Below are 26,933 nucleotides of genomic sequence, written 5' to 3' on the forward strand. Positions count from 1 at the left end.
AGGCGGTAGCATACAAGGATGGTTAGGGATAGGTGATTGGCGCAGAAGCGGGAATGGGGCGCGTTCCCGACTTGAATACTTGGTAGGTCCAAATCGATCAGGAACCAGTCACTGTATGCCATACAATACATCATACTTTACCTGAAACCTCCATGGGGTCACTTGAGGATCAGCCTATTCTTACCATTGGCCCTTTCGTTCATTTAGTACAGTTCGATTTGATGGTATGCAGTGACTGCAAATATGCAGTTTTGGCTGGTGAAATAGAGAGCCACCTTCGCCAACCAAGACATCGAGATAATTTCACATTGAGCCAGAGGCGAGAGATAGGTTCTCAAGCTAGCAGTATTCATGCAATTTTCAAGAAGCAAGATGATCTATGCAATTTTAGATTTCCTTCGCCGGAAACTAAACCAATATGCTTTATTGAGCCACCGAAACAAGATGGGATACGGTGCAGTATGAATTGTAGATATGTGACTCGGTCAATTCACTCAATACAGGAACACTGTCGAGACGAACACGGATGGGGAAACGACTGGAAAAGGGGAGGTAATGTGAAAAAGAAGGCTCAGATGCCTCGAAAACTACCTTGGGTTACAGGTGTCTCCTGCCAGCGATTTTTTACAAATCGTAAAGCTAGCAGTTGGTTTGAAGTAGGTCGAGGAATGGATATCTAAATAGATGTACCAATATTGGGTAGTATTTTCTTATACCATGCACAACCACCCTTTCGACACCCCCACTCTTTCGCCACGCAAAACAAAAAAAGCACCACCAAAACTCGTCAATTTCACTTACACGAAAGTTAGCCAAAATAAATAGTTGCCTAAAAGAAGTTACCTCTATTGATTATAGAAATGATTGGAGGTAATTGTTTTGACTCTGTAAGGCTGTGCGGGGTACGCGATATAAGCAGGCCATGCTATTGAAATATTGTCAGTTTAATCACCAAGCTCCTCACCGCTCTTTCTCGTGTTTTTTGGTCTTTGTCTTTGACAGCGACAAAAAAATGCCTATCTCGCGGCCTCGATGGGAATATACAGAGGACGACATGGCTGAGGCTATATTGGATATTACTGATAATGGCTTTTCACCCTCTCAAGCCGCTCAGAGACGGGGAGTGCCCCGAGGGACTCTCATCGACAGACTTAACGGCCAGACAGCCGTGAAAGAGCAGATTCAGCCTCGCCGACGTTTATCCAAGAATCAAGAGGACAGACTGGCTTTCTGGATACTCCGTCAGGAATCCTTAGGCTATGCTCCGTCCCACGATCAGATCCGCGCTTGCGTCATGGGCTTGTTGAGACAGCAGGGTGAACATCCCGAGTTAGGACGCAATTGGGTGGCCAGATTTATCAATCGCCGTGCAGACCTCAAGACCAAGATGGGTAGACGCCAAGAAGCTAAAAGGTTCGACTCTTTCACACCCAAGGCAGTTCACTGGTACTTTGATATCAGGGAGGGCCAGTATGGCTGGATCAAGCCTGAAAACACCGTCAACGTTGACGAAGGGGGTATTATGACTGGTTTCGGCAAGCATCTATCTGTATACCTTGTCAGTGCTTGAAATTTGACTGACTAATCCTTTTTATTTAGGCTTAGACGGCCTGGTTGTTGGAAGCGCGGACCCAAAGAGGAAGGCATTTCTCAAGGGACCACAGACTCGGAATTGGACTTCATTTATCGAGGCTATCACTGCTGACGGCCGCGCCTTGATCCCTGGCATAATCTTCAAGGGGAAAGAACTCCAGAAACAGTGGTTTCTTGAAGAATTTAAGAAGATAGCAGACTGGTATTACATAACTTCGCCTAACGGGTGGACTGACGACCACATTGGCGTTGAATGGCTTGAAAGAGTTTATCTACCCCAGACAATGCCAGCCGACGACTCTGACGCGAGACTGATCATTTTAGATGGTCATGGGAGCCATGCAACGGTATGTTCTTCGTTTTCTTCAGCTCAAGATTACTAATGAGTGACGGAAGGATGAGTGGATGGCCACGTGCTTTTTGAACAACGTGTATTGCTGCTATCTGCCAGCACACTGCTCTCATGGGCTCCAGCCGTTGGACAATGGAGTATTCAATGCCTCCAAAGCCGCATATCGACGAGAATTGGAAAAGTTCGCTTCGTTGACTGATTCCACTCCGATGGACAAGGTTAATTTCATCAGGGCCTACGCCAAGGCGCGTCGAGTTGGAATGACCGAGAAGAACATACTCTCTGGCTGGAGGGTTACTGGGAATTGGCCGATCTCACGTGCCAAAGCGCTACGGCACCCAGAAATCCAAGAAGATGGGCCAGATGGCAGCCCAAGAGCGACTCCCGAACCCAGGCCGTATTTTGACTCGGACGATACACCACAAACGAGCCGTCAAATCCGTGATCTTGGGCTGAACAAAACACCAAAGACACGGAGGCGGTACAACGTAATAGCCAAGGGGTTTGAGGCTCAACAGCAGACGGTAGCGGCGCATACTGCGAGGATTGCTAGCCTAGAGGAGGAATTGGCTCGCTTGAAGAGAGGGAAGAAGAGGAAGGCGGTGCCGAATCCTAACAAACGTTTTATGGCTCTTGGTGAGACCTTAGCTGGTGGAGAAGCCATACGAGAAGAGGAGACTCAAAATATGCCTGTTGTGGTGGAAGGTGGCTGTTCAGGCGAGCAGGAGTCAGAATCGGAGGCTGCCTCGGTCATTGAGGTCAGAGAGGAAACCATACCCCATCAACCAACCACGCGATCAGGGCGGCTTATCAAAAGACCAAGGATTCAATAGATATGTGCATTTTTATTTATAAAACGAAAAATTTTGCGCATATCTATCATTTTGGTCAAGTTCTGTGTAAGTAAAGTTGCTCATTTTTGGTGGTGCTTTTTTTGTTTTGCGTGGCGAAAGCGTGGGGGTGTCGAAAGGGTGGTTGTGCATGGTAATCAAAAGTGATCATATATAAGGTGTTTGAGTGAATAGCCGACCGAGCACGAGCAGCATCAGTAGACCCAATCCAATATCTCAAGCCGCCAAAAACGAACAAGCTGCAGTATCATACATACGACTATATCGTCCGAAGCAAGCGTGAAATCCAGCAGCATTATCGCAACAAACATCAACGGCAAAACGATTGGAAGAGGGGTGGCAATATTAAAAAGAAATTGAAGGAGCTGCGTGCATTTCCGTGGAGAGAGGGCGTGCATTGCCAACGATTTTTCAAGTGCCGTCAAGCCAGCCGGTGGTTTGAGGTAGGGAGTGTTGTCGAACCGCCGGTTGGGCTGTTCAGAGAGCTCGAGCCGACTGAGAGCGTGATCGAACGGTTGATGAGGATCCACCGGGAACAGGCTGAGAGATTTAACACCGCAGAAGAGGAGGAGATCAAGGTTGCAGACGAAAAGAAGGAGCCGAACGCGCAGGTCGAGAGAACTGGGTGGGGCGATCACTTGCGGTGATTCCAGGCGAAGAAAGAATTGCTGCCATTTGCAGCTCCCATCCGGGACGATGAGCCAGTACTGCAGATTACGTGCGAGGCGTTTGAGCGAGTAGCCGATTGAGCACGAGCAGCATCAGTGCAGAGAACAGTCGGATTGGCCGCACTGTTCCAGATCGAACGGAAAGATATCCATACGAAGCCGAGCAAGCCATTCGATAACCGACTAGAAGATGAAAAGTGGGCGCAGTATAAAGGATACTGGAAGACATTGATGTGCATTCGGCAGCGGATGGAGGACCAGGATGATAATAAACAGCCGCCGTACAGACTGACGGTACAACAAGGCGAGCTTTGGGACCATTTCGAAACCGCTGCAGAGGATACTGTGGCAGGGTTAGCCCGGGAGAATGGACTGGACGATGAGAAGATAGAACGGTTATGCTTGGATATGCTTATTGGAATACTTGATTACCGGTTCAAGCAGAGCCATTACAACAGTATTATACTGAGTGGGCGAGACCGAAATCCGAAAGAAGTGTTCACGGGCCAGGAAAAATGGTATTGGGCGCCAATACCATTGGTAATGAGTACAGTAGTAGGCCAGGTGCTGTTCTTAGTATTAAGTCGACAACTACTTAACATATCGTTCTAGGAACTGGATCTGCGCCTTGATGTTGTCTCGAAAGTAATCGCCCAGGTATATATCAAAGTGGCCGCATTCTTTCAGATAATGCAACTGCTTCGGCTCCCGAGCCTTGTTGAAGGCATCCATCTGGGACGATGTTGAAACAAGGACGTCGTTGCCTGGGATGACAAACAGGAGCGGTGTGGGGGAGATCCTATGGATCATTGCCTGAGCCTCAAAACTGAGCATGTGCAGTTGAGTCTGAGACGTGATATAGTTTTCCCACTGGCTGCCACAATTCCCTTGCTCAATCAAAATGTCGTAGGCATCCTTGGTTGGGAACATGGCGTCTGTTTTAGACGGATCAGCAGACTCTCGATCAGGCGCAATCAGTGGTACAGTAGAATGACCCAGATCGGAAGTGATCCTTTTTCTGTCCTCCAGTAGCCCCGGAATGCGATGCCTAAACGCAAGAGACCGAGTCTCGCCGGACACGGCAGGCGCTTGAATGATGGCAGCTTTGATTCGCTTGTCTATCGCTGCCGCATAGATGACATTGCCGCCCGAGAAGCTACTACCCCAGTATATTATCCTATCACCGTCGACACAGGGCAAGGTGATGGCATAGTTGAATGCGTCGAAGTAGTCGGTTTGCTGCAACGCTGGGTTCGACTCTTGTCGAGGTAGACCATCGCTGTCTCCCCAGTTACGGTTATCGTAGAGCAAGACGGCATATCCTGCCTCGTTGAAAGCGGAGGCGAACCGGGGTAGTAAGAAGTGGCGAGTGCCGCCAAGCTATGTGAGACATAGACAAGTCAACGATCCGGCATACCGTAGCATGACTGCTGAAGAGAAAGAAGCAGAACAGGGAGGGGAAAGGGAGAAGACTAACTCCATGGGTCATAATGATGCATGGCGAGATCTCGTGCCTTGGATATAACCATCCGCGAAGAATGGTGCCATCGCAGGCCTTGAATTCAATGTCTTGACGGGACAGAGTCATGTTTGCCGGCATGGGTATGAAAAAGAAAGTAACGGAATTATACTCGAGGTAAACGTCTTGTGATTTAATGACTGCGAATAGTTATATAGCCATCATGATTGCAAACTCTAGGTGCTTTCATGAGTCGGACGGCAATAAAGGGTTATTAAAACCTCATTGAGCGGTCGACTCCAAGACATTGCCGACGTTCCCCCTGGGAGGGCACCTGATGAGGTGGAGGCCGGGAGTCCGGAGACAGATCAATAATCAGTAAAGCCTCAATGACTTTAACAATGTGTCACAGCACTCTGCTCCTGTCAGCTGAGCCGTGTTGCCCCGGTACGATAGTGGCAATCATGTAGCTTGAAATCCTTCGTCTGTCCGAGACACCCTGCAACCTCTGCATTCAAGCTGACTCGGGCAACTGTATCTAGGCCGAGGCATATGTGGAGAAGACAAAATGGCCTAGCCAGCCCGTTCGTTCCCCACGCCGCATTGGGGGTCACTCAAAGGCCCAGATGAAGAGCCTTGCATTGGCCTAACTCGGTGCCTTTACTATTAGCATCCGCGACGACAGTGTCGCCATTCCGACCGCAAGAGGGACGGCGCGCTTACAAACACCTCTGGTATCCACAAATAAGCGGATGTAACGGGATGGAAACAACCCACTCTTACTCGGCCGACTTACATCAACTTCCCGGGCCCTAGGAACGAATGGCGTCATGAGATAAACTTATGGACTATATAAAAGCGGAGAAGCCGCGGTTCAACGGCCGATCATCTCCACCCCGCCGAGTTGGGTGCCCTAGACTATGACGCCGAGTCGGGTCTGGAACACCAGGCAAAAGCAACTTTCATAAGCAACGAGCTATTCTCTTTCCTCATCCTCGGGTGAAGCTTCCGAGTTATGCCGACACCATTAATCACTGCCCGCATAGACTTTCCTTCTATTATTTTCAACAAACAAGACACTGAGTCATAACGCCGGCAGCGGATAAGTCCAACTTCTCTTCCATATTATATGGAAGTTCCGACGTGATTAGTAGTTCATCAGATTCCTCGCCATTTCTCACAACGAACTCAAACAGTGTCATCTTGACACATCAGACATAATGGCTACTATGAAAGCGGTTGGTGTATCTGCCTATGGCTCCGTCGACAACTTCGAATCCCGCGACGTTCCGCGACCTGCAAGTCCAACAGGCCGTGATGTTCTTGTCAAGTAAGTTATTCAACTCCGTTTTGTCGCTTCATTCCTAACGAGATCGTCAGGGTCGAGGCTTGCTCTGTTAATCCAATCGACACTAAGATCCGGGCTGGCATCTACGACGACGCACCAGGTAAGGCTCCCGCTATGGTGCTACTCAGCCACTAATTGGGACGAGATTACTACAAGTTTGCCCCCAAAGGCTTCCACATCATTGGATACGATGGTGCTGGGACTGTTCTGGAAGTCGGCCCCGACTGCAAATTCTTCAAGCCCGGCGATGACATCTCGTGGGTTGGAGCGACAACTCGCCAGGGCAGTTATGCAGAGTACCAGCTCGTCAGCGAATTTCACTGCGCTCACAAACCCAAGTCGCTCGACTTTGTCGAAGCGGCGAGCTTTGGCTTGACTTTTGGAACAGCCTATCAGTCCCTGCACCACCGACTTGAGATTAAACCCAATGAGAACGTCGGAATACTGATTGTACGTGAGATTCATCTTCCATCAAGTGCTGGTTAGGAAAAAGTCTATCATACTTTGGCTGACGTGCTATCGCGCAAACTAGATCAATGGCGGCGGCGGAGTGGGCAGTGCTGCTATCCAGCTGGCACGCAACGTCTTGAACCTGCCAGCAGTGGTTGCTACTGCGTCTCGACAAGCGACTATGGATTCTTGTAAGCGGATGGGCGCCACTCATGTAGTCAACCACCGGCATGATCTTGTGGAACAAGTCAAAACCTTGAACCTGGACGTCCCGATCAAGTATGCCAACGCCTAGTGCCTGACTGTCCACCATATCCCTTGCTGATTACGCTGACTAGATATGTCTACATCCTGGCAAGGACTGAACAATATGTTGATGCCATCGCCAAAATCTGCGCACCCTTCGGCAAGGCTTGCACCATTGTCCAGGCTGACGTCAGTCTCTACGGAACCGAGTTCATGTCCAAGTCAATGACCTTCTCCTGGGACTGGCTCGGCTCTGCGGCGTATCATCACACCAATGTTGAAGGCTATCACGACATGTTTACAACCTTGTCGCGTCTGATGGATGAGCGAAAGCTTGTCCCAACTCTTGGCAAGCGGTACAAGTTGACTCTTGCAGGGCTAAAGGAAGCCCATCGCCAAATCGAGTCCAAGACCACTGTAGGCAAGGTTGGTCTCGGCGTGAACGAGCCGGGTGAGGGTGTTCCCTTTGCTTGAGGTAGTTCATGGCCTTGGCAAGGGGCTGAGAGCACGAAACCGACGTTATTACTTAGGATAGATTTGACCTACATCAAATAGATATGCCTCAATTAAACTTTGGTACCACTGTCTGTACAGGAAATACCCCACTGGTTTAGTCGTCTTCAGACCAGCTTGAGCAGGCATTAAATGTAAAAGCCACCAAGTCTCTTAGTACAGATAAGGTAAAGAATCAAGTCGATATATCCCACTGATAAGAGTCGGACGTGGCTCCGCGTATCATACGTACAGCCGACCTGTGTGGCAAGTGCACCAGACTACAGGGAGGAGTAAAAACAGGAAAAACGAAAAAGATACGGGTAAGGAAGGCGGGGTATAAAGTTTGCTTGAGCAAATCAAGCCAGCTCGGCGTTGCTAAGGGCAGGTCATGTGTCCATGTACTGACATCCAAATGTCCAGAGCAGCACCGTGCCTCGGATAAACGCAACACGATTCCCATGCGGGGCTACTAATACTGTGTAAAGTCGCAGTTGAATAGCTATATAGAGCCAACGCCCGTCCCCAAAGATTCAAGTACTTTATTCCACAGACTTCTTTGATCTGCACGCTCCAATCAGTATACCTTGACCCTCAAGTATTTTACTCCTTTTGAAAGACGCTCCGAATCCAATACTTGCAAATTTCCACCATGCCTCGAGTTGTCAGTCAGATCTCCGGCGCCCAGTGGGAAATGGATGGCCCGTCTACACCGACTCAGAGATTCTTCAAGCAATATGTCGATGCCGTAGACTCCAGAGGCTACGACAGCGGCTCCGGCCTCAAGTTCTACTCAGAGGACGTGGTCTTTCACAATCAGAACAACGCGGTCTATCGCGGAGGGGATGAGATGTGGGCCTGGATGAAGAAACTGTTTGCCGTGTTCGAACGAATCCATCACGACTGGGTCCAGTTCCTAGAGATTGAACGCGACGATGGCACAAGCCAGATCTACACCCAGAACATTCGCAACCTGTGGCTTCGCGGAAACAAGGAGAGGGAGCCAACTGTCAGCATCCCTGTCACCATGATTGCCATCATCGGGAAGAGCAACGACGAGAAGACTCCAGAGGGATTGCATTTCAAGGAGGTCTGGCTGTATTGGGACACTGCTCTGCTTTTACCCTTTCTTCCAAAGGAAGCTGTGGTCTTTAAGGCGGAGAATATCTTGCATGCAAACGAGGAATAGAGTGATAGTCAGAAACTCAATAGCTCCAATACAACGCTGCTGCTGGTTCGACTGGGACTCGCCCTTGGGTTCAGAACAACCATGAATTGAACCATATTGAAAGCGATTAATAAAAGTGCTCAATCATTCCTATCGTCACGATCGTGATGTTCAAGTCCTCAAACGGCATCAGAGACTAGAGATAACGTCCGGCGACAATAGAAAGAAACACTGCAACTAAAGACAGGACCCTATACAGAGGCGTACAATCCGCTAATACGTCATTGCTCCGACAAACCAGCTTCAGGGGTCTCGGATGTACGGAAAGGGCTTCACATGGGTAAGCAGATAGTCGATAATTGGGTCCCTGCTGTCCCTGCTATCATGTCCTCTGCCGAAGTGTGGTGGGGTCAGTCACGCAGTGCCCGCCGTTCGAAGTGGATCTCTGATCCAGCCTGCCTCGGCTCGCTGGTGGGCCCCGGAATGACCCTACCCGGAATGACCGTAGACACTGCCGACACCAGGTAGAGCGCAGGATTGATTACTATACATCCGGCGTCATGACACTATCGCTTACAGTGTTTAGTGATTATCCGCCTGGCCCTGAGTGCTTGGTCATCTCCCAATGTCTATCCCTCGTTTACTCTGGCTTGAGCCGGCTAGATTACTGAACATGCCGGCTTAATCATTGGCAAATATGCAGACACCTGGTTCATCCACGTGCGGCAAGGGCTATAATAACGATGGTGCTTTTGACGGACCTTTACTGGCCATCCATACCACCATTCAAACAAATCATCACTACCCGAAGATGAGTCTGCAGTACAAAGTATTTTTCAGCAAGCGTGCTTCGGCCACCCGAACTGGGCCAGTCGGTCATGACAACCTGAAGTGGGTTCCCACCACATCTACCTTGATCTACGGAGCCAAAGACGCTGTATTGGTCGACGCGCAGTTGACCTCGGACGCGTCGCATGAGCTTCTGGACTGGGTTGTTACAAGCGGGCACAACATCACACACGTTTACGTCACTCATGCCCACGGCGACCATTTCTTCGGTAGCGCACTTATCCTGGAACGGTTCCCGGACGCGGTTCTGGTCGCAACACCCGAAGTTGTGGCCAGAATGGAACTTGAGACTACGCCAGAGCGTCTGACTGGTCTTTGGGAAAAGCTGTTTCCTAACCAGATTCCTCAGACGCTCAAGGTCGCCCAGCCTCTTGTTCAGGACCATTTTGAACTAGAAGGCGAGAAGCTGGAAGTGGTCAGGACTGGCCACACAGACACCGACGACACGACGACTCTTTGGGTCCCGTCCATCAAGCTTGCTGTGACGGGCGATGCCGTGTACGCAAACACCCACCCGTACTTGGGCGAGTCGGGAACAGCCACCAAGCGGAGCGAGTGGATTGCTGCGTTGGACAAAATAGCCGCACTTGGACCTGAGCATGTTGTGGGTGGGCATAGCGATCCAAGCAAGGGGTTCGGGCCTGAAGCAATCCACGAGACAAAGACGTACTTGGAGAACTTTGACAAGATCAGTTCCCACGCCGCTACGGCTGAAGAACTTTATGAGCGCATGCTGGAGATTTACCCCGAGCGTCTGAATCCAGGATCTCTCTGGGCAGGTGCTGTTTTGATCAAGCGGCCGTAACTTGGCAATCGTCGGTGATCCAGCGACATAGAGTGGGCACGAATACAGCTAGCCATACAAAGTGGAAACAGTCATTGATGCTCATTCCTTTTATCTCTAGTTCAGATTGGTCTATTGTTAATTCCTTGCTCAAAGGCCACGCTTAATCTGTCACTTTAACTTGGTCGCCTGCAGTGCCTAATCTCAAGCCTATATTGATCACCGAGCATTTCTTTGGTTCGTTGAAATTCTCTTATCTACGGCTCACCTTTTTATTTTCTCCCATCCAAATGGATAGAACGGCAAGGCGGCACATGAAACTCCCGTCATTTCACAACCATATACACGCTTGCCTCGTCTTTAGTCATCGCAAGCCGAAGATTCACCAAGGAGGTTGTGTGAATGTATTCAGGCTACAATCGGTACATCTTGCCACTCAAAATATACGCAGGATGGATTTCAAGCAAGCAACTGCCCTGCGGTGTTTCACTCAACTCTCGTTACTAAGGTTATGTATTCGCTCTAGGACATTCATCGCAGTGGGTTTCCTTGGTACCGAAGATGTCTTTATCCTACTGTCATGGTTTTATACTGACTTTCGAGGAGGAACCAAATCCGCCGTCTCCAATCAGCTGAGACATAGTTCAGTAACCCTCGATGATCATCTATCTTTCAAGGCTTCCAACAAAGTCAAGAATATCGTCTCGCAGACGGTCTGCGTAGCCAAGAACCAGAACTGCGAGAAAGAGTTAGCCCTGTTCCTTTGCTATTGAGACGCTATTAACTCACCGTGCCCCCCTCCTTCGTATACACGGAGTCTTGCCTGAGCAACCAGCTTTTGGATAAGCTCAGCACTCGCCTCGACAGGAACCCCTCCGTCACTTCCGCCGTGAATCAGAAGGAAAGGCTTGTCAAAGGTTTGCCCAAAAGTCTGTATCGCCTCTAACAGATCCTCAGACGTATAGATCTGGAGGCATCGCTCGACCGCAATTGGATCAGCCTCGAAAAAGATCCCTTCGAAAAACGCCAATTCCTTCTCTGAGAGCGAACCGGATGTTCCAACTCCAAAGGGGCCATTGAAGCCATTGGCGATGAAGTTGGGTCTATCCTTTCTCAATGACATCAGCGTCGCATCCCAGACGCTGCGGGACAAAGCCTTCGGGTTTTTGGGAGAGGCGACAGGATGTGGGAGGCAAGTGCTAATCCATATCATGCCCTATCACTTCGTCAGTCTACTTGCGTCAACAGCTTGACCTCTCGTCCTACTTACACGACAGTTTTCCTGGACGTAAGTGCTATTGGTGTACGCCAAAAGTGCCTCGCCCGTGCCCATGCTGGTGGCGATAAAGACAAAAGGGCCTGGCTGGAGTTTCTCCAACAGGCCCGCGACGTCATCCCCGAGCTCCTTGTAGCCGATGCCGTTTCCAACGGCATTGCCAGTCCATTCGCTTTTCCCAAAGCCGCGTCTGTCAGGGGCGATGACCCGGAACCTGTGCGTCTCGCAAAGACTCAGCAGGATCGAGTCGTACATGCGGGATGAGAGAGGCCACTGGTGGAGGAACACGAGCGTGAGCCCTCGCACTGCCTGAGACTGTTCTTTTGCATCGAAAGGAGGCGGACTATTTTCTGGGCCGTAATAGCGATAGAACAAATCCGTGCTATCGATCGAGCTGGAGTGTCGAGGCATGTTGGCTGCGTGGTATATCCGTAGGATAGTAAGTCAGTAACTTCCAGATGTGGGAATATAATAAGGAAGAACAGGTACTAGTTAATATGTGAGCTCTTCGTGCTGAAGTCGCCGGCATACTTGGGCATTGTAGAGTAGAGTGGGTCTCTACCCACTACTCTACCCACTACTCTATCCACCACTCTACCCACTCTACCCACCACTCTACCCACTCTACCCGGGCTCCACTCTACTCTACAATGCCCAAGTATGGAAGTCGGAAGTAGGGGGGGTTTGGTCTGGTCCAGGGAGAGATTATAAATAAAGGCCGACGGACATTCAATTACTCCATCTCTTCCGTTTCCGGCCGAGTCAGCTGCTGAATAAACAGTCGGATTTGATTATTATTAATTATGACGTCCAAGAACCGACCCATACTAGGCTGTCAATCAACCCGTGGGGTGCCGAGATCCATGGCTCTCTCCAGGGCTTGATCACTGTCAGGCTCTAGGGTCGTTGACTAGCCGAGACCTCCACTGCCAGATGGTTGTTTCCCCGTTCTCCCCGCCCGAGAGAACGCGCGTGATCGGTCAAGAGCCGGTTAGACCGAACTAGTAAATGTAGGCATAATTGGATCGAGTGGTCGGTGACATGATGAAATTAAACAGTCTGTTTCCGTATTGCGGGGTTTCCATCTAATCTGGATCAAATGGCATGTTTGGGCCAAAGGATCTTTCACAAGGGAGAGTGAATGTATTTGTCATTGGCTCGAACGACACCAAACATCCAGTACAGTGACACGGTGTACAAGGTACTCTTAATGCTCCCCGCTCTGAATGGGGTTCGCCTTGATGTGTGCTATAGAAAGATTTTCGCCGTGTCTTTGCCCCTCCAGCGTACCTTCAACGTTGGATCAACCATCACGTAACCTACCACCCAACCCTGTCAACTCAACGATGACATCATCCAGTATGGATGGAGTCGGAGTACTCAGTGTTTGGGTACACTCTCAACCCCCATAAATAGAACTGCTCAACCGTCGTCTCTTAAAAGGACAGCTGCTTCTCATAGGAGACTCGGTATGTTATATATCGCTGCTCATTCCTAAGGGTGGATATTCATCTTCGCCCCCTTTCCATCTCGATATTGGTCCAACGCCTTGTTGACAGCATCCGCGTCTAAACCCTTGATAACCTCAAAACTGCTGGGGCGAAGTTTCCCGTCCTTGAACCATCGAGGAACCTCTTCCCAGAACCCCACCGTCACTTCTGGGTGCATCGGAGATATGCCAAACACAAGGCGGCGTTCATACCCCGCAGACTTGGAACCTATCCGAGCAGCGTCAAAGTCTCCGTCGGGCCGACGAAGAGTGATCAGGGTGCCCTTCTTCGTGTTTGACAGGGCCGCGACACCGAGCTCTTGTTCCACGCCGGCATTGACCGTGTCCACCGCATAGACTAACTCATCCCCCGTGATGGCACGAATCTGGTCCAGCGCATCGGAGGCTCGTCGGCCGATGACGTGGGTAGCCCCGACAGACTTGAGGTTTGCTTCATTGCGATGGCCGGCGACTGCGATGATTCGGCCTATTCCTACCAACTTGGCGAGCTCAACTGTGGCTCGTCCGGTGTTGGAGCCGCCTCCAATGACAAGAAGCGTGACGTCGGTATATTCGAAGGACTTTGCTTCCGGTGAAAAAGGAGAGGGCAAGCCATAGCCGGAGCTCGCGAAGAGGGCAATGAAGCCAGCCAACACAATGACGGGGATTGTAGATGCCTCGTCGCTGCTCAGCCCACTGCCGGCCACCCTGCCTACAAACCTCGCATCGACGAGAGCATATTGCTGCACTCCGTTGAAGTCATTGTGGAAGCCCCGCTCGGCAAAGGTGTGACCAAAAACACGCTCACCAACGATGAACTTGGTAGAATGCTCTCCGGTTCCCACAGTCACGACTTCTCCGACCAGATCGCTAGCAAGGACGTATGGCATGCTCGTGACAAAGAGGCCAACATCGCGGGTTCTCTGGTCATGAGGATTTACTAAACGCCAATTAGCTGTGGTCCTCTTATCCTCCGCGGTGGAACTGTTTTCAAAACTTACGGCCGGCAACAAGAACCTTGACCAGTAACTGGTTCTTACCAGGTTGCGGGATTGGACGGTCCCCCACGACCAATGGCTTGCCCACCTCCTCGAGTAAAAGAGCCTTTTGAGACATGAATGTTTCCGAGTCTGAAGTTGAACGCAGTGATGAATAAACACAAAGGAGTAGTGCCAATATATAGAGTTATAAGGATGGCATTGCCGACAGTTCAGTAGAAGCTTAGTACCAAGAATAGGAAGCTTGAGGTTTTAAGACATCTGCATTCCATTGACACAAAGGGCCTTGCGAACGGCCATCGCTGTGTGTCACATAACATTCGTGTGACCGGATGTAACTATCCGGTTTCACATCTGGCCTGTCGCATAATCCTAACGACATAAGCTTAAATAGCTGTGCCCGAACACATGGCTGTTCGATTTCTTTTGTTCTTTAGATAATTCTCATCAATTGACTGGTGCCACCAATGATCCCTGCGGAACCAATTGTCTGACAAGTCGCCGTTCTAGTGGGGCTCGTTTAATTGTGGCACACGCTTACGGATACTCCGCTTGTGCTCTGGGCTGACTCCAATCCCCACTTTTCATTCGTCAGCAGGTGAATTCTGTGAATCAAATTGCTGACTTCCCCGCTTCTCTTCCGCCTGCGTTATTATTTAATTCTTCTTCTGTCTTGTTGACTTATGCCACTCTTCCCCTCAGGGCGCTCACTATGGCCAGCGACAGACTGCAATCGGCAGCGGAGCTAGCACTTCCAGCGCCTGGGTCATCTTTGTCTTTTCACGTCTTTCCCCACCTCCCTGTCGAGCTCCGGCTAAAGATCTGGCGCTACTCTTTTACGCCCCGTATCGTCGAGATTCACGCCCGCAGATCGCATTACGCCGATGACTTCCAACATGGAGGTGTGCCAAAATGGCAAAGCGGTTGTAACAATCCTGCCGCGCTGTCTGTAAATTCCGAGGCGAGGTCCGCGGCATTGGATTGTTATCCCGTCAAATTCCCCCTTGCGACTGTTGCGCCATGTGAGCATGCTGGCGATAGTATTAACGACTTGAATCGTGTGTTGTATATCAATCCTGCGGTTGATACCGTCGTTGTACTTGGCGACCTGGACTATCGCAGAATGTCGCGCCTGCTATCGGACTTGACTCTTCGTGATCCGAAGGGGAAAGGTCTGCAGAGATTGGCTGTCAGCGCCAGCTGGACATATCATCAAGGAGCTGGCGACACAATTAGAATGCTTGTTCAACACATGTTTCCTGAACTGATTGAGATGACCGTGTTTATGTATGCTGAAAGAGTACCCCCTGCCGATTGGGCTGGTGGAGTGTGCTCGCTGGAAGATTGTAGTGGGACGGACTACTACAAGCGGTATGCGATGGGAAGAGGCCAACAGATGAAGGATGGTGATAAATGGATGGTGATTGGGAAGAAAGAGTTAAGAGTGATGGAGCTCACTTTCGGGCATGGATGGTAGTTGGATACTTCTTCAATGGTTTGGTGATGAGTACCAGTACATGGAATCCTCTGTCCGCCACTGTTTACAAAATAAACACACTAGTTAGAATTCTGCGCAACCGTGAACGTAGAGCAATGTATTCGGCATATCAAGCACCTACTTGCATCTAGGCCTTTGAAAGCAAAATGGAATTTTCTTTTTTGGCCCCGTGAAATCATTTCCCAATCGCCTTCTTTTGCCTGCAGAGGACGATTCATCTTCCTGCTCTGCATCACTCAAGCCATGGTGGCCACGCTTGTTCTTCCGCTTGTTCTTCGCCTCACCGTTGCCCTCCTTAATGGTAATGATACACCCTTGTTCTTTGAGACACTTGATGAGACGTGTGCTGGCTTTCATACTCGGGAAGTCCTTCGCAGTGCAGACGGTGAAGACATCGCTCACCACAACAGCCAGAACTGGGAAATGCTTCACTTCTCCTGCTCGAACCAGGTCGACTTTGACCAGGCTGATTTTGCGACGAAACGACCCTGGGGTCCGACAGGATAAATCCAGGAAGCAAAGGAAGTAACCTTCCTTGCCAAATTCGTCTTTTCCAACAAAGGGTGTGTTAATTAAGAAGCCGATCAGCTATCTCTGTCGCCGGCATTCCCAAGTCGTGAATGAACAATCCTGAGTTCCATCCTCGTCGTATATTGAACTGTTAAAACAAAAATGGGGTTACCCCCAGAAGACTGTTGAGACTCATACTTCAACATGAACAGCTCACAACGTAGCGGGTGTCTCGTCGCAGTTTGTTGACCTCCTCGGCGGTGAGACTGGGACCCTTGATACGTAGCTGAAGAATAGGAGGCGGGCCAATCACTCTCCTATCCCTCTCACCAAAACCGCAAGATCGAGATGCCACCGGCTCTTGTCAGACCCTGAGTGAGTACATAGGGCCACTACCCGGGCCCTTGCTACTGAGGCTGCTATTGTTGGCGCTGCTGCCACGGCTACGTTACATTTGATGAATCCCGCCTCTACCGTGATGGGCAACGACCCGAACAAGCCATGGATATCGAGACGTTCAGCCTCATGGATATTAAAATCAACGATCCAGAGGATCCCTTTCTGGTTGCAACAGACATCATCGACTCGGATACGACCCAGGCTCTGCTACAAAACACCACACAGGAGTCCCTTCCTCGGACGAACACCGAAAAGGCGGACTCTGCTGAAGTTGGGGGGTGAGTACAGCTACCACTGATGCTAGCGGTGATCAGCCCAGAGAGACATTTCCAGCATCATCAGAGACATCTCCAGTATTGTCCCCAGCAAGATCCGCCCTGCCGGCTACTCCGCCTGCTGGGCCAGCTACCCCAGGCGACTCTATTCTCAACGAAGACACGATTCATGTGGCCACGACCAATGAGCCACCGGAACCAGCCCCGGAACAAGCTGGTCCCTCACAACGACCTGTTCTATCTCACCAACCTACGACCGCAGCAGCTGCCCCAGAAGCACCCGCAACATCCACCCGAAGTGGACGCGTCTCACGACCTACACAAAGAAGGGTCGAGTCCGAACAACGACAACGACGACGCTCCAGGAAGCCCAAGGACACCAGTTTCGTCGTGGGAACCCTGATCAGGGCTCCAGTGCGCCCCATGCTACGCAGTGACATGCCTCCAGAACCGAAGAACTGGAAAGAGGGCATGTCTCATCCGTACAAGGACCAATGGATCAAGGCTGCCTTGAGCGAAGTCACCGAACTGAAAGGCATGAAGACCTGGGAAGAGCTTTCCGAAGAAGTGATGGAACGTCTTGACGACGCTGTTAAGGTAATCGGCTTGACCTGGGCCTTCAAGTACAAAGTGGATCAGAACGGTTACGTCACGAAGTTCAAGGCTCGACTGTGTGTTCGTGGGGACCAACAGCCTCAAAACAACTTGGATACGTACGCGGCAACTCTCGCAGCCCGGACGTTCAGAGCCATCATGGCTATCACTGCCTGCTTCGACCTAGAGACCCGTCAACTGGATGCAAAGAACGCATTTCCACACGCCTGTCTCGACGAGGAAGTCTACGTGTGGGAACCACCGGGATGGCCAACCATCATGGGGATCAAGACCAACGGCAAACGAAGGAGGGCCTGGAAGCTCCTGCGTGCCCTGTATGGACTACGCCGATCACCCCTGCTATGGAATCGGAAGCTATCAAAGGCCATGAAGAAACTCGGGATGACGCAACTGCATGAAGACGCCTGTGTCTTCCTAAGTGACGAGCTATTAGTCTTCTTCTATGTCGACGACATCGTGATACTATACCGCCGGAGGGACCGCAAGAAGGCTGATGAGTTCATCGAACAGCTGAAGAAGCAGTTCAATATCCATGATCTCGGCGAACTTCCTTGGTTCCTGGGTACTCGTGTGATCCGCGATCGCGATCAAGCTTGATCTGGTTGTCCCTGGATAACTACATCAGAAAAGATCGACTGCAATCAGTGGACGTTGTGTCCGCACTCCGCTGCCCTACCCCGATAACCTACTACCATCTCCAGACGGCCACCAAGCCACTCACGACTCCATCCATCAATATCTCCAGAAGGTTGGATCGATCAACTACGCCGCCTGCCAAGGCAGACCTGATGTCGCCAAGGCCGCCTCCAGACTGGCTGAGTTCAATAGCAATCCCTCGTCGCAGCATCACGAAGCTGCTCACCACTGCCTGAAGTACCTTCACGCTAATAAAGACCTTGCTATCTGCCTCGGCAACCGACCTCTAGAACGCCCTGCCCTGTACTGCGCAAGTGATGCCGCCTTTGCCGACGACAAGGTGACGCGATATAGTTCGCAGGGATACACCACTATCCTATTCGGAGGACCCATCGACTGGAAGGCGAACAAACAAACCAGCGTCGTCACATCCAGCACTGAAGCTGAGCTGGTGGCTTTGTCAGCCGCTGTCAGGAACTATATGGCAACCCTGCGTCTGATCAAGGAACTGACGTTGACCTTCGACGAGCCCACGATAACAGTGTTCTGTGACAACCAGCAGACGAAGAGGCTCCTTGAGAGTGAACGTCCACAGGCTACATCCAAGCTCCGACACGTCGATATCCACCGTCTCTGGATCCGTCAGACAGTTCAACGCAAAGAGATTGATATTCAATGGGTAGCCACAACAGACATGGTCAGCGACGGGATGACGAAGGCCCTATCTCCTCAAAAGCATGAGACCTTTGTCCGACAATTGGGGATGACTGTCCCTACTGGTTGAGCTAGTTATTTCCTATCTGTATTACTCTTCTTCCCTGCTGCCCAGAATGGATGCTTGCAGCTTCTCTTTGTTATATCTAGTTATTGCTTTCTCAGTTGTTTTTCCACTACCAGAGCCGTTCAATCAGCTCTCCGGTTGTTCCTTTTATTCTTACAATTCTATGGACCTGACCACCAGGCTGGAACGGCGAATACTGTTACAGTTGTCTTGCAGGCAAAGCTGGAATCGTTGATATGCAGTCTTTACCCGGGGGGGGGTCAAGCTCCGGAGACCTTCGCTTACTGTTGGAGGCCAGGATCACGATGAGAGCGAACGACCACAACTAGCATCAGGCAGCAGCCTGCTGTCTATGAATCGGCAGACTGAACACGGGTATAAGACACCGACTCTCGTCGCTCCTTTAGAGAAGAGAGGACGCACTCATTTTTTAATCCTCAATCTACACTGATCTTTTGTTCGATGTCTGCATTCATGTGTCGGTGCTAGGTTGACAGCTGTTATGAAAAAGTTTTTTTATTGGTGACCTCACGCAGCCAAGGGGGGACAGTGTGTGTATAGTTTGGCCGCAACGGGTCACCTGTCACTGCGGTCTTATACGTAAACGCGTTAGACCGTAGCGTCAGAGAGGGCCCAAATGACCCGGGCCAAACTAGGATGGTGGAGGGGACGGTGGTTGAACCAGCAGAGACAGCGGCGCTGGCGAGCCCGTCTGGAACTGGTGGTTGAGCTTGTACAAGACTGACGCGTTCGTCGTGAAATACACCCTGAATGCCTCCGAGGTCCATCTCCCGAGCATCTGAATCTGGTCGTCGAGGACCCCGCTATCGTGCGCATGTTGTGCCGCACCCTTCCGAAAGCTGTGGCCTGAGTAGCCGTCCGTTTGTAACCCGAGTGCCCTCAGCTTAGTTGAAAGGATAGAGAGGAAGTTGTTGCGGCTGAATGGTTTTCTGTGGAGGGAGAACAACGGGGCGTCGTGTCCCCTGGGGTCGAGAAGTAGCAGCTTTTGAAGCGCGTCTACTGGGCAAGCTCCGTCTCCTGTTTTTGCAAGAATGATCTGTACTCCTTCGTGGCGGCGGTCCGTCTTACTCCTCTTGAGTGTGAGTTGCGCATGGTCGAACGAGGACGAGAATCTGATGTCTGAGCGCGTCAGCTTTGTTGCTAGGAAGATAGAAGGCGTGCCGAGGTCTTCTCTCTTGTATGTGAATTCTCCGATGCGGAGGAATCCAGCAAATGCTACGCGGCAAGCAGTTGCGAAGTTCAAGTCGTCTCTGAGGTCCGTAGTCATCTGCGAGGGCTGTGGCGGAAGGGTGGCTAGGCCTGCTGATAGCTTTGTAATGGCCTCGCGCGAAATCGGCTTTCTGACCCGTACTTTGGTCCTTGGGGTAAGTCTTCTCGCGCCGTCGATGAGACGCCGAAAGTGTTTGTTATTAAAGAGTTTGTCATCAAGAAAGTTATCAACATGGTAGGCCCGGAGGGCGGCTAAGTCTGCCAGAGCCGTATCTGGCTTAACTGCTTTCTGGCCGGAATTGCCGAGGAGCCGTGAAGTTAGCCACGAGATTAATGACTGCCTTGAAGCTGGCCATGCTGGTAAGTTTTGTAGTGAGCAGTGCCTTTCGTAGTTACGCTGGGCGGAGAGGTAGACGGAGCGCGTATTGGCGCCGAGCCCGTTCCAGAGCAACTTTAGGTGGCCTGCATCGAGCTGATGAGCTCGTGAAGAGAACCACGCGGGCGGTTCAATACCGAGAGGTCCTGCCAGTGGGGGCAAATGTTAGCAATCTGTTGAAGGTTATTACGCGAGAGCGCATCTGCTAATGTGTTTTCCCCGGAGGGGAGCCAAGGTGGCACAATTTGGATGTCTCTCGCCGCCGCTAGGATAAGCAGGCTCTTCAGAGGTGCATTAGGCGGACCATGAAGGAAGCCTTTACTTAGTCCTATGTGCGCTGTGGAGCTGTCCGTGTGGGCAACGAGAGTATGATGAAGCCAATGGTGGCTGAAGTGTAGGAAGCCTTGTAGGATGGCGTCTACTTCGTTAGTGTTGATGTGCGCATGTGCGTCTTGAGCAAGGGCCAATGAGGCAGCATTGCTTGCATGAAGCTGGTGACAATGGGCCAGCCAGCAGTCCGATGTGGACTTGGAGGAGAAGAAGAGCCCCTGGCCTGTCACTGGAGGCATCTGTGTATAGGTGCGTGATGTGGCGGCGGCAGGGGTCAACTAGGAGTACGCCGTTGAAGAGAGACAGGGAGTCCCTCCACCATTCCAAATCGTCACGTACCTCGTAGGGGATACGGCGGCGCGCGCTCCTCCCACGTGGGAAGGCGGCTTGGAAGGTGTATAGAGACTGCAGCCTTGTCCTTCCTAGCCGGACCACTCTTGAGCAGAAGGCTAGCAAGCCTGTAAGACTCTCTGTTTGCTTGAGGCTAAGACTCGCTGCGTTCAGGGCAGCTGCGGCGTCCAATGTGGCGCGGCACAATTTCTCTGGTGGCAGGCGAGCTTCCATCGCGATGGAGTCGATTTGGATGCCTAGGACCGCGACGCATGTCCCTTGCTCGTCCTTTTGGTATTGCGAGGGATGCCTAGGTAGTCGGTTACAACGTTATAAACCTCGGTAAAGGCACCTGCAGGGTTGGGCATTGAGGGCGATTTTGTGATGGCGATGAAGTCGTCTAGGTAATGGTTCATGTAGAATGCAGGGAGGAGGCACTGGAGTATCCAATGGAGTGCCTCCGCGAAGAGGTTGAAGAGAAATGGGGCTGTTGCCAGGCCAAAGGGGAGGCAGCGTTCGACGTAGGTCGAATCGTTCCACTGAAAAGACAGGAGATGCTGGTTATCATCGGCAACGGGGACTATTCGAAAAGCGTCTTTGATGTCGTTGCCCAACGTAGATCTCCTCGTCGATTTTCCCATAGAGAAAGGCGGTTTTGACATCCATTTGTTCGAGCTCGAGGTCGAGCGCTGCGGCTATAGCGAAGATTGCCTTGTACGTCATAGGTTTTACGACTGAGGCAAACGTCTCGTTGTAGTCGATTCCTTCCAGTGTGTCCCGCTTGGAGTTGAGATGTCGGTGGGCCTGCTCACATTACCGACCATCATTTCGTCACAATCCCATGCCCGCCAGGGTGGCGGCCGTTTTCGGCAAATATAATCTGGTCCCGCCAGAAGGATGCGCCTCGCCGCCGCATCAGAGACGTTGGATACGTTGGACGGTCAGCAGAGGCAGGATCATGCGGCGGACCGAGGGGATGTGGCCGACGGAGGCGAGGGTAGACAGAACAAAGCAAGACAGTTCCTGTTGAAGGTGGCCAACCGTGTCTTTACGGAGCGGCCACTGTCGCAGGTCGAGGTCGTGGCGCATCTGCTGGGGTATCAGACAGAGTTTTCCGGCAATGCCGCGTGGACGTTCGCCAACGTGTCTGTGCTCTACTGGCGCATTTTTCGACGATGGTGTTATCTTCGCCATACGTGTTGGAAGAACTGAGAGTTCCCCCTAAGCTTCAGGATCAAGATTAAAGTTTGAAGTCCTACGATTAAGGTTCAAAGTCCTAGATGGGATCATTCAAAGATATAAGGCCCCAAAGGGCCTCTCATTGAGATCACGAAAAACTTAACCAAGAATAATTACAATCACTACAACAAGAACTACCTTTTGTCAAGTGCACTCAGCATCCCTGCGTGACACAACAACAGGTTATGAGCCCGGCTGGCGAACACCGGGTTTCTCTTCTGAATCAAAGAACCGAACTTTAACCTTCTTCCTCCCAAGATGCCTTCACGGCAAGTTCCACGATTTACCATGCGAACACGTCATAACACGATAAGAGTATCGCCTGAATCTGAATCATCGCAATCGAGTGTTTCAGATCAACAGCATGCTCTACCTTCAAGTTATGATAGCACCATGGCTAGTTCCGACAAAAATACTCTTTTTCTCCCTCAAGAGCTCAAACTTGGAGGCCCTTCCAACTGGGAGCAATACTCGCCGGCTCAAAAGGCCATTCTTCGGATCAATGGCCTTGAAGATGCTGTCTTCGGCGATTATCCTTCGGAAGAACAACGGACCATGGATCAGAAGATCAGAGCAGCAAAAGCTGCCGTCTCCATTAGAGGCAACTGTACCGGAGAAGCTCTCAGCCAACTGGTTGGGATCGAAGACCCTCAGGAGATGTTCAACATCCTCCAAGCCTACTGCGTCGGCACCGGTCCAGTCCTTCTGCAAACAACATTGTATCAGTTCATCCGGATCAAGACCAACTCATACGAGACAATCCCGCAATTTAATGTTGACTTTGAGCGCCTCGTCAAACTACTTCTCGAACAGAAGGAGCCAATTTCAGATACTCTCAAAAAGGTGGTTTATCTAGCTGCCTGTGAGAACGAGTACCCCGATTGGACCGCTAGGCAACGGGCTCTTCTTCGGTCCGAGCATCCACCTACGATTCGATCAATGCAGCAAGATCTCATCGACGAAAACCGATCATCGGATGAGGAAGACAGACCTGGATCAGCCTCTGCATACTGGGTCCACGGAAAGAAGACTGGCAAGAAGGGCTCCAATGCAAGGAATCGCAAGGCTAGCAATCGTCACAAAGACAACTCCAAGAATTCCAAACCCAATACAACTCGCCAAGAAGCCAGTCACCGGATCAACAAGCATAAGGATCATATCTGCACAAACTGCAGAAAGAAGGGCCACCACGAAAATGATTGCTGGTTCTCCCACAAGGACAAACGACCTGACTGGGCCGTCCGACTCGCCAAGGAATTTATGGAATACGACAATCAACACGATGACGTCAAGAATCTTCATCTTAAGGAGTCGAACCACATGACGGTCGAAAGGTCATTCATGATCCTAGAAGACGAAGTCTCGAATGAAACCATGGAGACGTGCAGAGCCTCACTGGACAACGTCAATGCACATATGAAATGGCTCTTCGACACTGGTTCTTCAGTTCACATTTGCAACAACCGGAGTCTCTTCAGCGAACTCCAATCTGCAGCACGAACAGTCCTCATCACCGGTGGTGGGAAGGTTTTCCCATCTGGCAGAGGAACAGTCGAGGTTACCTTTGTTAACAAGTGGCAAGAAGAAGTCACCATTAGCCTCAAAGACACTCTATTCATCCCTGAGTTTCCAGTCAACGTCATGTCTGGACTCAGGCTCTACAAGAATGGTGGTTGGATAGACGGCAACGATCTCTATGATCCCACGGGAGACCTCGTTGCCCACCTATACATTGGAGGCGACGGTCTCTACGTGAACTCTAGAGAGACTGTTTTGTCAGAACATGCCGTCCACCGACACCAGCCAGAACCTCAAAATTACACTATCTCGTCAACGCAGTGCCTGAATACCGACCTTTGGCATCGAAGGCTCGGCCATATCAATCCATATCAGGTATCTCAAACTGCAAAGATCACTAAAGGAATGTTTTGCGATAAGCGCCACAATCACAAACCCTTCAACTACTGTCTTGCCTGCGACGTCTCGAAAGCCCTAAGATGGTCTCCCCGAAACAAGCGAAGAAGGGCCAAGAAGGCCGGATTCCTCCATGTTGACACCTTCAAGGTCAACCCTCTAGGGATCAACGGCCAGCAATGGGGAATGATTGTCACAGATGACAGGCACCGAATGAGATGGGCCTATACGTTTGCAAGAAAGGGCATGGCTTCAGAACTTCTAAGCCAGCTCATCTCAACGCTCCAGACTCACTATGGGATCCGAGTTTATGCAATCCAGATGGATGGCGGCTCCGAACTCTATGGAGCGCCCGTCAAGCGTCTCGAGTCTTCACACGGAGTAAGGATCATCAAGACAACGCCACATACTCCCGAATTCAACGGTGTTGCTGAACGATCAAATCGCATCATCTTTGACAAAGTCAGAACAACCATCGAATCAGAACAAGTCCCAATGGAACTATGGCCATTAGTCCTAGAAGACATGGTGCGCAAGACAAATATAACAGCCACCAGGGCAGTCGACGGACTGACTCCTCTTGAGAGCTTTCTCAATGAGGTTTTCCCGGAGCAGGACAATAAGCCCAATCTCTCCGGAGAACGAATCTGTGGCTCACAAGTCACGGTTCACACACCACAAGAACGAAGATTAAGATCATTCAAGTTTGGTCCAAGAGGAGAAACTGGAATCTACCTATGCATGGAAGGTTCACAGATATACACCTGCTGGGTGCCCTCTCGCAGAAAGGGACATCAATTGGTCCGCTCTGCACAAGTCACATTCTATGAGAAGGTCGGAGAAACAGAACTTCTGACCGAAACTGAGCATGATGTTGAGCCGATAATCCGCACGAACGGAGCTCCTATTTCAAGTCGGCCACAGTCTGTCCTGGAGCAAATTAAGACTCCAAGTTTATATCAATCTGAAGTGAATAATCTTCAGCATGCTGGGGTGCATAATCCTCAACATGAACAGACGACAACATCAAAGACATCAGTTCAGCTGCCTGATCCCCGAAAAGAGGTGATCACTGAGCCCAAAACAATGACTGAAGCGCTTCAAGGTCCACAAAGGGAGCATTGGCTCAGAGCAATACACAGTGAGCTGCGCAGTCTCCTCACGAAAGGAGCCTGGCGCATATTGGACCGAAACCAAGCTCACCATAGGCCACTCACAGTCAAGTGGGTGTTCTAGGTCAAGAAGAATGAGGATGGCGGCCTAGACAAGTTCAAGGCACGGCTGGTAGTCAGAGGCTTTGAACAACAGCCTGGATTCGACTATAACCAGACCTTTGCTTCTGTTGCTAGAGTAGCAACATGGAGAATCCTCCTCACCGTTGCTGCCTGTCTCGACTGGGAGATCGAACAAATGGACGTGTCCACGGCTTTCCTGGAAGGGGACCTCGACGAGGAAGTCTTCATCGAGATGCCGGAAGGACTACTTGAATATTTCGATCAACACCCAGAAGACCGCCCATCAGGTTTCTCAACAGAGAGAATCTGCAAGCTAACCAAATCGCTTTATGGGCTCAAGCAGGCTCCTCGGCAATGGCAAAAGAAATTGAAGAAGGCCTTAGAATCCCTTGGCTTCAGACAAATGATGTCTGACACGGCCGTATACTACAATCCTAAAACAGGAGTAGTTATTATTACATACGTGGATGACTTTCTTCTCATGGGCAGCAATAAGGAAGCAATCCAAGGGTACAAAGCCCGCCTGGGAGAGATCTTCACAATGACTGATCTCGGTCCTGTCAAATACTTCCTCGGCGTAAGAATCACCCGCGACAGGAACTCTCGACTAATTTACCTCTCCCAGGATGCCTACTTTACAAGAATCCTCGAGAAATTTGGCCTTGAGGCATGCCGACCTGCCAACACTCCCATGGAGCGAAATGTGCTCTCCACACTGCTACCACGAGACGACACGGATTCCGCCTCCCTGAGCGAACGGGAGGATTACGATTCAAAGACTGGTTCTCTCATGTACGGAATGACACAGACCAGGCCTGATCTCGCCTTTCTTCTTTCAGTCCTTTCAAGATACATGGCAAACCCTTCACCTGTTCATTCAAGGCTTGCCAAGAGAGGGCTTCGCTATCTGCAGAAGACAAGGAAGCACGGTCTGGTGCTTGGGGGCGTCAAGAAATCCAAAGAAACTGCTTGGAACGTTGTTGCCTGGGCTGATTCGGACTGGAAGAGGGACAAGTCGACTGGAAGATCGACCTTCGGCTGGCTGGTTCAACTCGAAGAATCTACAGTCTCCTGGAGAGCCAAGAGACACGAGACTGTGGCTCTCTCGACTACTGAAGCCGAGTACACTGCTCTTTCTCAATGCGCCAGAGAATTAGTCTGGATCAGAAACCTCTTCTCCGAATTACAACTCCCTCTCAACATACCAATTCTTCTGAACGGCGACAATCAGGGTTCTCTGAAACTTTGCAGAAACCCCGAGCTTCACCAACGAACGAAGCATATTCCATTGGTCGAACACCATATCCGAGAAGAAGTTGAAGCTGGTAACATCGACGTACAATACGTCAGCATTCATGAGCAAATAGCGGACGGTCTTACCAAGCCGTTAGACTCGGTCAGTCACGGCCATTTCCTTGAAACAATCCGAGTTAGTCCATGCCCGATTGAAGAAGGCGGTCGTCTCCTTTGGAGCACTGAAGTCCACGATGGCTCTGCGCCCTGAAGCAAAGGTGGATGGGGGCATGTTGGAAGAACTGAGAG

At 50.8% G+C, this 26,933-nt stretch overlaps 11 protein-coding genes across 11 annotated transcripts; 7 read left to right on the forward strand and 4 right to left on the reverse strand.

Annotated features, from left to right (window-relative positions):
* Positions 1-1,012: 1,012 nt before the first annotated feature.
* Positions 1,013-3,443, forward strand: MRS44_013433 (uncharacterized protein; the record flags this gene model as incomplete). Its single annotated transcript, XM_065616906.1, has 4 exons — positions 1,013-1,517; positions 1,600-1,940; positions 2,068-2,703; positions 3,042-3,443. The coding sequence occupies 4 exons, from the start codon at positions 1,013-1,015 to the stop codon at positions 3,441-3,443; spliced, it is 1,884 nt and encodes a 627-aa protein (XP_065472978.1).
* Positions 3,444-4,055: 612 nt separating this feature from the next.
* Positions 4,056-5,052, reverse strand: MRS44_013434 (uncharacterized protein; the record flags this gene model as incomplete). Its single annotated transcript, XM_065616907.1, has 2 exons — positions 4,056-4,844; positions 4,882-5,052. The coding sequence occupies 2 exons, from the start codon at positions 5,050-5,052 to the stop codon at positions 4,056-4,058; spliced, it is 960 nt and encodes a 319-aa protein (XP_065472979.1).
* Positions 5,053-6,143: 1,091 nt separating this feature from the next.
* Positions 6,144-7,441, forward strand: MRS44_013435 (uncharacterized protein; the record flags this gene model as incomplete). The annotated part of the gene is made up of 5 exons (XM_065616908.1): positions 6,144-6,253; positions 6,304-6,371; positions 6,417-6,721; positions 6,804-7,000; positions 7,060-7,441. 5 exons carry the CDS (start codon positions 6,144-6,146, stop codon positions 7,439-7,441), a joined length of 1,062 nt encoding a protein of 353 aa, XP_065472980.1.
* Positions 7,442-8,111: 670 nt separating this feature from the next.
* Positions 8,112-8,648, forward strand: MRS44_013436 (uncharacterized protein; the record flags this gene model as incomplete). The annotated part of the gene is made up of 1 exon (XM_065616909.1): positions 8,112-8,648. One exon carries the CDS (start codon positions 8,112-8,114, stop codon positions 8,646-8,648), a length of 537 nt encoding a protein of 178 aa, XP_065472981.1.
* A 676-nt stretch (positions 8,649-9,324) lies between these two features.
* Positions 9,325-10,281, forward strand: MRS44_013437 (uncharacterized protein; the record flags this gene model as incomplete). The annotated part of the gene is made up of 1 exon (XM_065616910.1): positions 9,325-10,281. The coding sequence occupies one exon, from the start codon at positions 9,325-9,327 to the stop codon at positions 10,279-10,281; it is 957 nt and encodes a 318-aa protein (XP_065472982.1).
* A 644-nt stretch (positions 10,282-10,925) lies between these two features.
* On the reverse strand, positions 10,926-11,947 carry MRS44_013438 (uncharacterized protein; the record flags this gene model as incomplete). Its single annotated transcript, XM_065616911.1, has 3 exons — positions 10,926-10,996; positions 11,050-11,476; positions 11,531-11,947. 3 exons carry the CDS (start codon positions 11,945-11,947, stop codon positions 10,926-10,928), a joined length of 915 nt encoding a protein of 304 aa, XP_065472983.1.
* A 1,083-nt stretch (positions 11,948-13,030) lies between these two features.
* MRS44_013439 (uncharacterized protein) lies at positions 13,031-14,141 on the reverse strand (the record flags this gene model as incomplete). Its single annotated transcript, XM_065616912.1, has 2 exons — positions 13,031-13,965; positions 14,027-14,141. 2 exons carry the CDS (start codon positions 14,139-14,141, stop codon positions 13,031-13,033), a joined length of 1,050 nt encoding a protein of 349 aa, XP_065472984.1.
* Positions 14,142-14,735: 594 nt separating this feature from the next.
* On the forward strand, positions 14,736-16,028 carry MRS44_013440 (uncharacterized protein; the record flags this gene model as incomplete). Its single annotated transcript, XM_065616913.1, has 3 exons — positions 14,736-15,310; positions 15,374-15,394; positions 15,728-16,028. The coding sequence occupies 3 exons, from the start codon at positions 14,736-14,738 to the stop codon at positions 16,026-16,028; spliced, it is 897 nt and encodes a 298-aa protein (XP_065472985.1).
* A 504-nt stretch (positions 16,029-16,532) lies between these two features.
* MRS44_013441 (uncharacterized protein) lies at positions 16,533-18,740 on the forward strand (the record flags this gene model as incomplete). The annotated part of the gene is made up of 3 exons (XM_065616914.1): positions 16,533-16,708; positions 16,750-17,888; positions 18,022-18,740. 3 exons carry the CDS (start codon positions 16,533-16,535, stop codon positions 18,738-18,740), a joined length of 2,034 nt encoding a protein of 677 aa, XP_065472986.1.
* Positions 18,741-19,389: 649 nt separating this feature from the next.
* MRS44_013442 (uncharacterized protein) lies at positions 19,390-21,644 on the reverse strand (the record flags this gene model as incomplete). The annotated part of the gene is made up of 4 exons (XM_065616915.1): positions 19,390-20,489; positions 20,666-20,951; positions 21,013-21,291; positions 21,342-21,644. 4 exons carry the CDS (start codon positions 21,642-21,644, stop codon positions 19,390-19,392), a joined length of 1,968 nt encoding a protein of 655 aa, XP_065472987.1.
* Positions 21,645-22,500: 856 nt separating this feature from the next.
* Positions 22,501-26,895, forward strand: MRS44_013443 (uncharacterized protein; the record flags this gene model as incomplete). The annotated part of the gene is made up of 3 exons (XM_065616916.1): positions 22,501-25,221; positions 25,262-25,297; positions 25,393-26,895. 3 exons carry the CDS (start codon positions 22,501-22,503, stop codon positions 26,893-26,895), a joined length of 4,260 nt encoding a protein of 1,419 aa, XP_065472988.1.
* Positions 26,896-26,933: the final 38 nt, after the last annotated feature.

The sequence above is a fragment of the Fusarium solani genome, assembly GCF_023522795.1.
Source record: "Fusarium solani strain SB1 chromosome Unknown bctg00000009, whole genome shotgun sequence".
NCBI lineage: Eukaryota > Fungi > Ascomycota > Sordariomycetes > Hypocreales > Nectriaceae > Fusarium > Fusarium solani.